The following is a 12,449-nucleotide window of genomic DNA, read 5'->3' as shown; positions in this document are numbered from 1 at the left end:
AAGATGTCCTTTTCATTATAGGGGAATGGAAAGCAAAAGTAGGAAGTCAAGAAACACCTGGAGTAACAGGCAAATTTGGCCTTGGAATACGGAATGAAGCAGGGCAAAGACTAATGGAGTTTTGCCAAGAAAAGGCACTGGTCATAGCAAACACCCTCTTCCAACAACACAAGAGAAGACTCTACACATGGACATCACCAGATGGTCAACACCAAAATCAGATTGATTATATTCTTTGCAGCCAAAGATGAAGAAGCTCTTTACAGTCAACAAAAACAAGACCAGGAGCTGACTGTGGCTCAGACCATGAACTCCTTATTGCCAAATTCAGACTGAAACTGAAGAAAGTAGGGAAAACCACTAGACCATTCAGGTATGACCTAAATCAAATCCCTTATGATTATACAGTGGAAGTGAGAAATAGATTTAAGGGACTAGATCTGATAGATAGAGTGCCTGATGAACTATGGACAGAGGTTCATGACATTGTACAGGAGACAGGGATAAAGACCATCCCCATGGCAAAGAAATGCAAAAAACCAAAATGGTGTCTGGGGAGGGCTTACAAATAGCTGTGAAAAGAAGAAAAGTGAAAAGCAAAGGAGAAAAGGAAAGATATAAGCATCTGAATGCAGAGTTCCAAAGAATAGCAAGAAGAGATAAGAAAGCCTTTCTCAGTGATCAATGTAAAGAAATAGAGGAAAACAACAGAATGGGAAAGACTAGAGATCTCTTCAAGAAAATTAGAGGGAAGATTTCATGCAAAGATGGGCTCGATAAAGGACAGAAATGGTATGGACCTAACAGAAACAGAAGATATTAAGAAGAGGTGGCAAGAATACACAGAAGAACTATACAAAAAAGATCTTCATGACCCAAGTAATCACAATGGTGTGGCATCACTCACCTAGAGCCAGACATCCTGGAATGTGAAGTCAAGTGGGCCTTAGAAAGTATCACTACAAACAAAGTTAGTGGAGGTGATGGAATTCCAGTTGAGCTCTTTCAAATCCTGAAAGATGATGCTGTGAAAGTGCTGCACTCAATATGCCAGCACATTTGGAAAACTCAGCAGTGGCCACAGGACTGGAAAAGGTCAGTTTTTATTCCAGTCCCAAGGAAAGGCAATGCCAAAGAATGCTCAAACTACAGCACAATTGCACTCATCTCACTTGCTAGCAAGGTAATGCTCAAAATTCTCCAAGCCAGGCTTCAGCAATACGTGAACCATGAACTTCCAGTTGTTCAAGCTGGTTTTAGAAAAGGCAGAGGAACCAGAGACCAAATTGCCAACATCCGCTGGATCATCGAAAAAGCAAGAGAGTTCCAGAAAAACATCTATTTCTGCTTTATTGACTATGCCAAAGCCTTTGACTGTGTGGATCACAATAACCTGTGGAAAATTCTTCAAGAGATGGGAACACCAGACCACCTGACCTGCCTCTTGAGAAATTTGTATGCAGGTCAGGAAGCAACAGTTAGAACTGGACATGGAAAAACAGACTGGTTCCAAATTGGGAAAGGAGTATGTCAAGGCTGTGTATTGTCACCCTGCTTATTTAACTTGCAGGGTTTTTAGTGGGATATTATTTAACTTATTTATATGCAGAGTACATCATGAGAAATGCTGGACTGGAAGAAGCATAAGCTGGAATCAAGATTGCCGGGAGAAATATCAATAACCTCAGATATGAAGATGACACCACCCTTATAGCAGAAAGTGAAGAGGAACTAAAAAGCCTCTTGATGAAGGTGAAAGAGGAGAGTGAAAAAGTTGGCTTAAAACTCAACATTCAGAAAATGAAGATCATGGCATCTGGTCCCATCACTTCATGGGAAATAGATGGGGGGACAGTGGAAACAGTGTTAGACTTTATGTTTTTGGGCCCCAAAATCACTGAAGATGGTGACTGCAGCCATGAAATTAAAAGACGCTTACTCCTTGGAAGGAAAGTTATGACCAACCTAGATAGTATATTGAAAAGCAGAGATGTTACTTTGCCAACAAAGGTCTGTCTAGTCAAGGCTATGGTTTTTCCAGTGGTCCTGTATGGATGTGAGAGTTGGACTGTGAAGAAAGCTGAGCACCGAAGAATTGCTGCTTTTGAACTGTGGTGTTGGAGAAGACTCTTGAGAGTCCCTTGGACTGCAAGGAGATCCAACCAGCCTATTCTGAAGGAGATCAGCCCTGGGATTTCTTTGGAAGGAATGATGCTACAGCTGAAGCTCCAGTACTTTGGCCACCTCATGCGAAGAGTTGACTTATTGGAAAAGACTCTGATGTTGGGAGGGGGCAGTAGGAGAAGGGGATGACAGAGGATGAGATGGCTGGATGGCATCACTGACTCGATGGATGTGAGTCTGAGTGAACTCTGGGAGTTGGTGATGGACAGGGAGGCCTGGCGTGCTGCGATTCATGGGGTTGCAAGGAGTCGGACACGACTGAGTGACTGAACTGAACTGAAAGCATAAGAGGCATGGTCCTAGTCAGCCCTGAGATGAGAGACAGAAAAAAAAAAAACCACCGGTAAAGACCACATAAAGAGATTTATTGCTTCCATAGATACATTAGCTAAAGGCCATTGGAGAATTAGGCTGCTGAGTGGGATATCTCAGAGATTCCATAGGAGGTGATAATTGAAAAAAGAAAAAGTACTAGAAGGTCAGGGAGAGAATTCTGAGGGTATGTGAGATGATATAGCATCTTAACTCCCAGAGGAAAAAAGTGGGAGGAGAAGTGTAGGAGGAGAGAAGGTATATGATGAATTTGGCCCGAAAATAGTTCTAGGTCATCTGGCATATCCAGTCTTCTGGCATATCCACATAGATGGGCAGTGCATCTGCAATAAGACAGGCATAAGATCAAGATTTGTGGGTCCTAAGTGGCTTCTGTGCCATCATCTTGCCCTTTCCCTATTCTACAACTTTTCAACCACATTTGTGTCCACAACCTCCTCTCACTTTCCTTCCTGCTGTACAGTCTTCAGTTCTTAACACATCTGAATTCTTACCTGTTCTTCTGGAGGGTGACTCACAAGGGCCCCTGGTGTCTGGAAGGGTCACCTGAGCGCAGGCCTTGGATGATGAAGATGGTGCCTACCGTAATGCCCACGAGGCCCACGGTCAACCCCAGGGTACAGACCACAGTCTCTGTCAGCTCTGACATAGGGGCTGGAATCTCAGGCTCTGCAAAAGTGAAGTTTTGTGGAAGTCACAATACAGTGTTTCTGTGTGTGTATATGGGATGGGGTGAAGAGGGGTTGGTTCTACAGACTTGGGGCATGGAGCTTAGGGAAGAGAGTGAGGTCTATCTTTAGAATCCCTAGAAGTTTAAGTCCATGAAGATTAGGGGATAACAAACATGATATTCTGGACCTGACAGAGAAAAGAAGGTACCAAAAGGGGTGGAACTTGTACATACCCCAGTGTTTCAGAAGTGGCTCATCCAGGCCCCAGTGCTCCACTTTGCAGTCATAAATGTCATCATCAGAAGGGAGAAAGGTGAGATATTTGATCTTGAGGAAAGAATAATCACTCTTGATGAGAAAACTGGTCTCAGAAACTCCCTCTGTGACCGAGTGTCCGTTCCTCAACCATGTGATGTTGATCACAGGGGGAAAGATGTTGTCCACATGACAGATGAGGGTGTTGGGCTGACCCAGCATCACGGGAGACTTGGAAAACACAGTCACCTCAGGAACCTCTATGGTGAGGAAACAGCACAGATGTGAAATAGGAATAGCTCTGATGTGATTTTGTATTGCATCCTGGGGGAGCCCTCCCACTAATGTTTCCCAGACTGATAGTGGAGGAGTTCTTGTTTCCCTTCTGCTTGGAGCCAGTATGCACTGTCCCTGATTTATCCCTGTCCTCTTCTTTTTGAGGACCTGCTTCTGGGGTAGAAACTCTATGGGACCTCTCTTTGAAAGAGTCAAAGATTGCATTATAAGAGTAGAGATCATAGGAATATATATTGCACTGGCCAAAAGGTTCATTTGATTTTTTTCTGTACCATGGTTCTAGTAGTGCTCAGTTGTCTCATTCAAAACAATTTTGTTAGATTGTATCGTGACAGCTGTCATTGTTGTTGTCCAGTCCCTAAGTTGTATGCGACTCTGCAATCCCGTGGACTGCAGCACACCAGGCTTCTCTGTCCTTCACCATCTCCCAGAGCTTGCTCAAACCCATGTCCATTGAGTCGGTGATGGCATCCCACCACCTCATCCTCTGTCATCCCTTTCTCCTCCTGCCCTCAATCTTTCCCAGCATCAGGGTCTTTTCCACTGAGTCAGGTCTTTGCATCAGGTGGCCAAAGTATTGGAGCTTCAGCTTCAGCATCAATCCTTCAAATGAATATTCAGGGTTGATTTCTTTTAGGATTTACTGGTTTGATCTTCTCACTGTCCAAGGGATTCTCAAGAGCTGTCATATCAATGTGCATTTAAAAAACTTATCAAAATTGGTGAATTTTTGTGTAGCCATTTTGATAATGAAGATGGAAGGGAAAAAGCAACATTTTTAATGTATTATGCTTGATTATTTCAAGAATGGTAAAAATACAACTGAAATATTTGTGCAGCATATGCAGAAGGTGCTGTGACTGATTGAACATGTCAAAAGTGGTTTGCAAAGTTTTGTACTAGAGATTTCTCAGTAGACAATGTTCCACAGTTGGGTAGACCAGTTGAAGTTGATAGCGATCAAATCAAGATATTAATTGAGAACAATCAACATTATACCATTTGAGAGATAACCAATATACTAGAAATATCCAAATCAAGCTTTGAAAATAATTTGCACCAGCTTGGTTATGTCATTTGTTGCTTTTCATGTTTGGGTTCCATATAAGCAAAAAAAAATCTTGACCGTATTTCCACAAGTGATTCTCTATCTAAATGTAATGAAAACATTCTGTTTTTAAAACAAATTGTGATGGGTAGTGAAAAGTGGGTACTGTATAATAATGTGGAATGGAAGAGGTTGTGGGACAAGTGAAATGAACCATCACCAACCACACCAAAGGCCACTCTTCATCCAAAGAAGGTGATGTTTTGTATATAATGGGATTGGAAGATAGTTCTCTATTATGAGCTCCTTCTGGAAAACCAGAGAATTAATCCCAACAAGTAGTGCTCCCAACTAGATCAACTGAAGTCAGCATTCGAGGAAAAGACACCAAAATTAGTCAACAGAAAATGCATAATCTTCCATCAGGATAACATAAGACTGAATGTTCCTTTGATGACCAGGCAAAAACTGTTACAGCTTGGCTTAGAAGTTCTGATTCATCTGCCATACTCACCAGACATTGTGCCTTCAGATGTCCATTTATTTCGGTTTTTACAAAACTCTTTTAATGGAAAAATATCAGTTCCCTGGAAGACTGTTAAAGGCACTTGAAACAGTTCTTTGCTCAAAAATAAAAAGCTTTGGGAAGATGGAATTATGAAGTTTGCCTGAAAAATGGCAGAAGGTAGTGCAACAAAATGGAGAACATGTTATTCAATAAAGTTTTTGGTGAAAATGAAATAGATGTCTTTTATTTTTACTTAAAAAACTGAAGGAACCTTTTGGCCAACCTAATGATTTGTAAAATAGGAGAAGATGAGGTTCAGCAATTACTGTGAGAAAATCTAGAGACTCCTTGGAAAGGAGTTTTATAAAGTAGTAAAGGGTGTCTATGCTTAAAGAAGAAGGGAGTGAGGCCTGATATAAAGTGGTAGATCAACAAAGAGGGGCAGAATGGTGAACACATACTATTGGTAGCAGCAGTAGAGTTGGAGAATTTAGTCAGGAAGTCCACGTGACCTTTCATGATAGCTATGTTTCTCAGCGCAAACTGTGGGTCAAAACTTAACATTCTGCTAAATAGGGGCAGCTTCCAGACAGTCTCCTTCTTCTCCAGGTCCACATAGAACTGCTCATCTCCATCAAATTCATGGGTGAACTGGCCAGAGGGACCATAAGACTGATATATGTTTACGCCATAGATGCCAACATGGTCAGCTGATTCGGGGTGAGGAGCAGGAAAGTGGAAAAACAGAGAGAAAAAAATCTTATTAAACAAAGTGACATGACAAATTGACTTTAAAACACTGTGGGCTTCATCTGTGGCACATTCTTTAGATAAAATTCCCAGCACCTGCTTCCTCTCTGCTCAGTGTTGGTAGTTGTTTACTTAGTTAAAAGGCCCTGCAATGAATCCTCCTTATCTCTGCAATTCACCTTCTTGACTCCTTTTGCAGACAGTAATATATATGTAATATGGGCTTCCCAGGTGGCTCAGACAGTAAAGAATCCACCTGCAATGCGGGAGACCTGGGTTCAATCCATGGGTTGGGAAGATCCCTTGGAGGAGGGCTGGCAACCCACTCCAGTATTGTTGCTTGGAGAATCCCCATGGATGGAGGGTCCTAGCAGGCTGAAGTCCATGGGGTTGCAAAGAGTTGGACATGACTGAGCGACTGAGCATGAACATATATCCTTTCTGTCTGGTACTTGTCCTGGGCTGCCAGCTGTTGTTAAAGAACATCTCATCACTGGGTCAACTGGAACTAAGTCAGTTTTAGTTTCAGCCTCAGATAGATCCACTGTCCTTCTCAGCAATGGTCCTTCTGCTTCCTGCACCATTTCTTTCTATCACTAATCTGTGCACCCTGTAGGGGACAGAAAGCACATCTTTTATCTTTGAAAGTGAAAGTAGCTCAGTCTTTTCCGACTCTCTGTGACCTCATGAACTGTAGCCCGCCAGGCTCCTCTGTACATGGAGTTCTCCAGGCAAGAATACTGGAATGGGTTGCTATTCTCTTCTCCAGGGAATCTTCCTGACCTGGGGACTGAACCCAGGTCTATTGCATTGCCGGCAGATTCTTTACCATCTGAGCCACTAGGGAAGCATCTTTTATCTTTGAATCTCCCAAATTTAGTTTGCTCTGTGCTATGGCTTTTCTATTAGTCATGTATGGAGGTGAGAGTTGGACCATAAAGAAAGCTGAGCACTGAAGAATTGATACTTTTGAACTGTGGTGTTGGAGAAGACCCTTGAGAGTCCCTTGGACTGCAAGGAGATCCAACCAGTCCATTCTAAAGGAAATCAGTCCTGAATATTCATTGGAAGGACTGATGCTGAAGCTGAAGCTCCAATACTTCGGCCACCTGATCTGAAGAACTGATTCATTGGAAAAGACCCTGCTGCTGGGAAAGATTGAAGGCAAGAGGAGAAGGGGACAGAGGATAAGATGGTTGGATAGCATCACCGACTCGATGGACATTAGTTTGAGCTAGCTCTGGGAGTTGGTGATGGACAGGGAATCCTGGCATGCTGGCATGCAATCCATGGGGTCGCAAAGAGTCAGACACGACTGAGTGACTGAACTGAGCTGAACTGTGTGCTCAAAAATGTGTATTGAATATCAAATGATGTTCTCAAGAATTAAAGAGATTTGAGGAAAATCTGACAGACATAAAAGTAGCGAACCATAAGAAAGTCAGAATCAGTGGGGACCAGAGGGGCCTTATGATTTGTGAGCTGTAAGCACTATTGTTTTTGTAAGTCCCTACTTTTATACAAATATTAAAAATGTGTTTTAAAACCATACTGGTAAAAAAAATATATAATTTAGGTTGGATTAAAAACTAAAATATTTCCCCCAAGCCTAAAGCTTTTTCTTCTAATTTTAAAAGAAAAATAAATTTATGGGGCCCTACAAGCAACGCAGGCTCTCGGCACTGTGCCTATTGTGCCTAAAGTGTAAGTTGAGTCTGACAAGGGCACTTTTGTGTGATGCTGAGGAAATGCGGAAGTGCTCTGGAGAAGCAGGTGAAACCTTCACGACCACAAAAATTAGAATGGGAGCTGCCATGATTAATAAAGTTGTTGAAGATTAAACTCCATTTCATTTTCCTTTTGAATTATCTAGCTTTTTACTTTGGTCTTTCACAAAACCACTCTTCCTGTCTATGAAACAACAGAGGTATGAGCCAGGGATAGATCCTGGAAAGAAAGGAGGATAAAGGAATATAAGAAGAGAGGGTGGAAAGAGGCAGACAGCAAAGGCAGAGGGGTCTAAGTCAGTTCAGTGGCTCAGTTGCGTCTGACTCTTTGTGACCGCATGGACTGCAGCACGCCAGGCGTCCCTGTCCATCACCAACTCCCCCAGCTTGCTCAAACTCATATCCATCGAGTCGGTGATGCCATCCAACCATCTCATCCTCTGTCATCCCCTTCTCCTCTTGCCTTCAATCTTTCCCAGCAGCAGGGTCTTTTCCAAAGAGTCAGTTCTTTGCTTCAGGTGGCCAAAGTATTGGAGTTTCAGTTTCAGCATCAGTCCTTCCAATGAATATTCAAGACTGATTTCCTTTAGGATGAACTGTTTTGATCTCCTTGCAGTCCAAGGGACTCTCAAGAATCTTCTCCAACACTATAGTTCAAAAGTATCAATTCTTCGTCACTCAGCTTTCTTTATAGTCTAACTCTCACATCCATACATGACATGGAAAAACCATAGCTTTGACTAGAGGGGCCTAAGGGACTATGTAATTAACTTGTCCTTAATCAGTTTCCCTCCTACAGGTCTTCCTTAGAAGAATTGAAAGATAAGTAATTTGAGTTGACAATTTGAGAATAATATAATTTAATTCACCAAGTTTTCATCATAAAGTTCTCAATTTTAAAATAAAAATAGAGATATTCTCTACTTTGTTAAAGAAAAATATGAAGATACACTTGTGATACTAGCAATTTAAAAATAAGAATAATCATTGATATTTATGTGTCTTCAATACTTAGAAATCATTTCTATACACCTATTTTATTTGATTATTTGTGAGGTGACATATGCAAACTAAGATTAAATGATGACTGTGTGGTAAAATGTCTTGTGTAAAGGCACTCAGCTGGCCCCGCTTACCCCTCCCTACCTGTGCCAGATTTCAGCATGGAAGCGTATGTAGATCTGAGACTAAGAAAAGGTCACCCTTCTTTGTATCTGCACAGTATTCATAATTCATGAAACTATTTACCTCAAATAAACTCTGGGAGAAATATATAAAAAGTTTCAAAAGTTGTTCAGAGATATTTAGGAGCAACAGTTCATGAACTTTTCATAACAAAGCATCTACTTATGGAAATATCTCTAGTCTTGGAGGCAATTGTGAATGAATGCCTTAGAACTCTCCAGGACATATTCCCTGGATCCAATATCAGAAACTGAGTAATGACCTTGGTGAACTCTGCAACAGCACGGATAGCAAAGAGAGTGGATCTGGACTCCGATTTCCTGAACGAGGAATGACTATAATTTTTAGACTTACTTAATATTGGGAACACTTTAGGAGTCTCTACTATTTCTAGGCCAATCTCATTTTTCCTCTGATTCCCTGTTCCACATCTCTAGTCCCCACATCCTTCAACTGTGCACTCACCCACGATGTCTTCACCTCCACTGGGGCTCATCATGGTGGTCAGGGCGAGGGTTCCCAGAATCAGAGCTCTGTTCAGGACCATCCTCTACTCAGGGTAGTCTTGGCAGTTGCTGTTCTGAGTTGCAGAGCAATGATGAGGGCTGACCTGAGAAGGAACTCTAAAGCACACAAACCACACTCGGCTGGGTCAGGTTTTGGCCAATCAGAAAAATCCCCTATGTTGACACCTCAGTTGCCTGTTGAAGACTTTGTACTAAGGGGCTGAAGGAACTGGGAAATCCCCTGGTTCTGATGCAGCCTCCACTCTGAGTGGATGTGAGGGATTTTTATATGAAAGGAAGGAAGATGTTAAATCAGAGTCTTCTCACATGTGTGTATGACTGGAGATGACAGAGAACAGAATCCGTGAACTTGTGAATAGATGAATAGAATTTACTCAATTTGAACAATAGACTGAAACTAGATCAAAAATATAAACAAAGACCCTGAATCTTATTAAATAATAACAAAAGATCTAACATTTTAATCATGAGAGAGGAAAAAGAGTCTAGGGTTGAAAAGCACTCCAAGAAATAATGGATGAAAAATTCCCAAATTTGAATAAAGACATAAAAATCTTACAGTTTCAAAGAATCTGAGAAAAATCCAAATAGGATAAACCAAAAGAATTTCACAACAAGAGACACGGATTATTAAGCTTGTGAAATGCAAGGGGAAAAATGTCTTAAAGCCAGCCAGAGAAAAGTGATACATGGTGATAAAAGTGAAGTCACTCAGTCATGTCAAACTCTTTGTGATGCCATTGACTGTTGCCTGCCAGACTCCTCCGTCCATGGGATTTTCCAGGCAAGAATACTGGTGTGGGTTACCATTTCCTTCTCCAGGGGATCTTCCTGACCCAGCGATCAAACTCAGGTCTCCCACATTGCAGGCAGACTCTTTACCACCTGAGCCAATAAGGAAGCATCAAATTACATGACAGATGACTGTGGCTTAGTCACTTGAAGCCACAAAGGCCAGACACAAATGACACAATGTTTTTCAAGTGCTGAAAGTAAAGAATTATCAATTATGGATTATATCTGGCAAAATTATCCTTCAGGAATTAAGGGGAAATAAAGACATTTCTAGACAAGGGAAAACTAAGAAAATGTTGGTAGCAATACCATGCTTAAAGAATGGCTACAGGAGCTTTTTCATATGGAAAGGAAATGATAGCACAAGAAAGTCTGGACTATCAGAATGGAGGGAAAAACTGAGTAGGTAGAAATGAATTCTGCCAACATCTAGCAAGCTTGGGAGAGGATCTTTCCCCTTTGATGTGAATTACAGCCTCAGATTGTGACTTCAGTCTGGTAAGACAAAGAGCCTGACATACACTTCTGACCAAGGATCCTGGATAATAAATTTAAAATTTCTTTTCTTTTAAACTGCTGAGTTTGAAGTAATTTATGGCAGTGTCCTCCCGGCTCCCGCCCCTGACCTCGGACGTCGGGTAGCTCCTCTCGGTCGTTCCTGCACCGTTGCAGCCTGGCACTCTCGGCCGCTGCTCCTGACCTCGGACGTAGGGTAACTCCTCTTGGCCGCCTCCTCTCGGGCATGGAGTCCTCCCGGCTTCTGCCCCTGACCTCGGACATGGGGCAGCCGCCTGCGCTAAATGTAACCAGTAACACTGAAGAAGCTGAAGTTGAACGGTTCTATGAAGACCTACAAGACCTTTTAGAACTAACACCCAAAAAAGATGTCCTTTTCGTTATAGGGGACTGAAATGCAAAAGTAGGAAGTCAAGAAACACCTGGAGTAACAGGCAAATTTGGCCTTGGAATATGGAATGAAGCAGGGCAAAGACTAATGGAGTTTTGCCAAGAAAATGCACTGGTCATAGCAAACACCCTCTTCCAACAACACAAGAGAAGACTCTATACATGGACATCACCAGATGGTCAACACCAAAATCAGATTGATTATATTCTTTGCAGCCAAAGATGAAGAAGCTCTATACAGTCAACAAAAACAAGACCAGGAGCTGACTGTGGCTCAGATCAAGAACTCCTTATTGCCAAATTCAGACTGAAATTGAAGAAAGTAGGGAAAACCACTAGACCATTCAGGTATGACCTAAATCAAATCCCTTATGATTATACAGTGGAAGTGAGAAATAGATTTAAGGGACTAGATCTGATAGATAGAGTGCCTGATGAATTATGGACTGAGGTTCGTGACATTGTACAGGAGACAGGGATAAAGACCATCCCCATGGCAAAGAAATGCAAAAAACCAAAATGGCTGTCTGGGGAGGCCTTACAAATAGCTGTGAAAAGAAGAGAAGCGAAAAGCAAAGGAGAAAAGGAAAGATATAAGCATCTGAATGCAGAGTTCCAAAGAATAGCAAGAAGAGATAAGAAAGCCTTCTTCAGGGATCAATGCAAAGAAATAGAGGAAAACAACAGAATGGGAAAAACTAGAGATCTCTTCAAGAAAATTAGAGATACCAAGGGAACTTTTCATGCAAAGATGGGCTCGATAAAGGACAGAAAGGGTATGGACCTAACAGAAACAGAAGATATTAAGAAGAGATGGCAAGAATACACAGAAGAACTGTACAAAAAATATCTTCATGACCCAGATAATCACAATGGTGTGATCACTGACCTAGAGCCAGATATCCTGGAATATGAAGTCAAGTGGGTCTTAGAAAACATCACTATGAATAAAGCTAGTGGAGGTGATGAAATTCTAGTTGAGCTATTTCAAATCTTGAAAGATGATGCTGTGAAAGTGCTGCACTCAATATGCCAGCAAATTTGCAACACTCAGCAGTGGCCACAGGACTGGAAAAGGTCAGTTTTTATTCCAGTCCCGAAAAAAGGCAATGCTAAAGAATGCTCAAACTACCGCACAATTGCACTCATCTCACATGCTAGTAAAGTAATGCTCAAAATTCTCCAAGCCAGGCTTCAGCAATACGTGAACCGTGAACTTCCAGTTGTTCAAGCTGGTTTTAGAAAAGGCAGAGGAACCAGAGA

The 12,449-nt window shown here is 41.8% G+C and overlaps 1 protein-coding gene across 2 annotated transcripts; it reads right to left on the bottom strand.

Annotated features, from left to right (window-relative positions):
* Positions 1-2,536: 2,536 nt before the first annotated feature.
* Positions 2,537-9,556, bottom strand: LOC129647556 (HLA class II histocompatibility antigen, DQ alpha 2 chain-like). Of its 2 annotated transcripts, none has more exons than XM_055574637.1 (5): positions 9,424-9,556; positions 5,758-6,006; positions 3,422-3,703; positions 3,012-3,186; positions 2,537-2,840 (listed from the first exon to the last, which is right to left on the bottom strand). In XM_055574637.1, the coding sequence occupies exons 1-4, from the start codon at positions 9,503-9,505 to the stop codon at positions 3,032-3,034; spliced, it is 768 nt and encodes a 255-aa protein (XP_055430612.1). In that variant the 5' UTR covers positions 9,506-9,556; the 3' UTR covers positions 2,537-2,840; positions 3,012-3,031. The 2 variants fall into 2 exon arrangements, with proteins under 2 accessions (XP_055430612.1, XP_055430613.1); XM_055574638.1 differs by having other exon boundaries at positions 9,439-9,556.
* Between the last annotated feature and the right edge of the window lie 2,893 nt (positions 9,557-12,449).

The sequence above is a fragment of the Bubalus kerabau genome, chromosome 3 (assembly GCF_029407905.1).
Source record: "Bubalus kerabau isolate K-KA32 ecotype Philippines breed swamp buffalo chromosome 3, PCC_UOA_SB_1v2, whole genome shotgun sequence".
Lineage (NCBI taxonomy): Eukaryota > Metazoa > Chordata > Mammalia > Artiodactyla > Bovidae > Bubalus > Bubalus kerabau.
The sequence above is the reverse complement of the archived record's forward strand: the minus strand, read 5'-3'. Positions and strand labels throughout refer to the sequence as shown.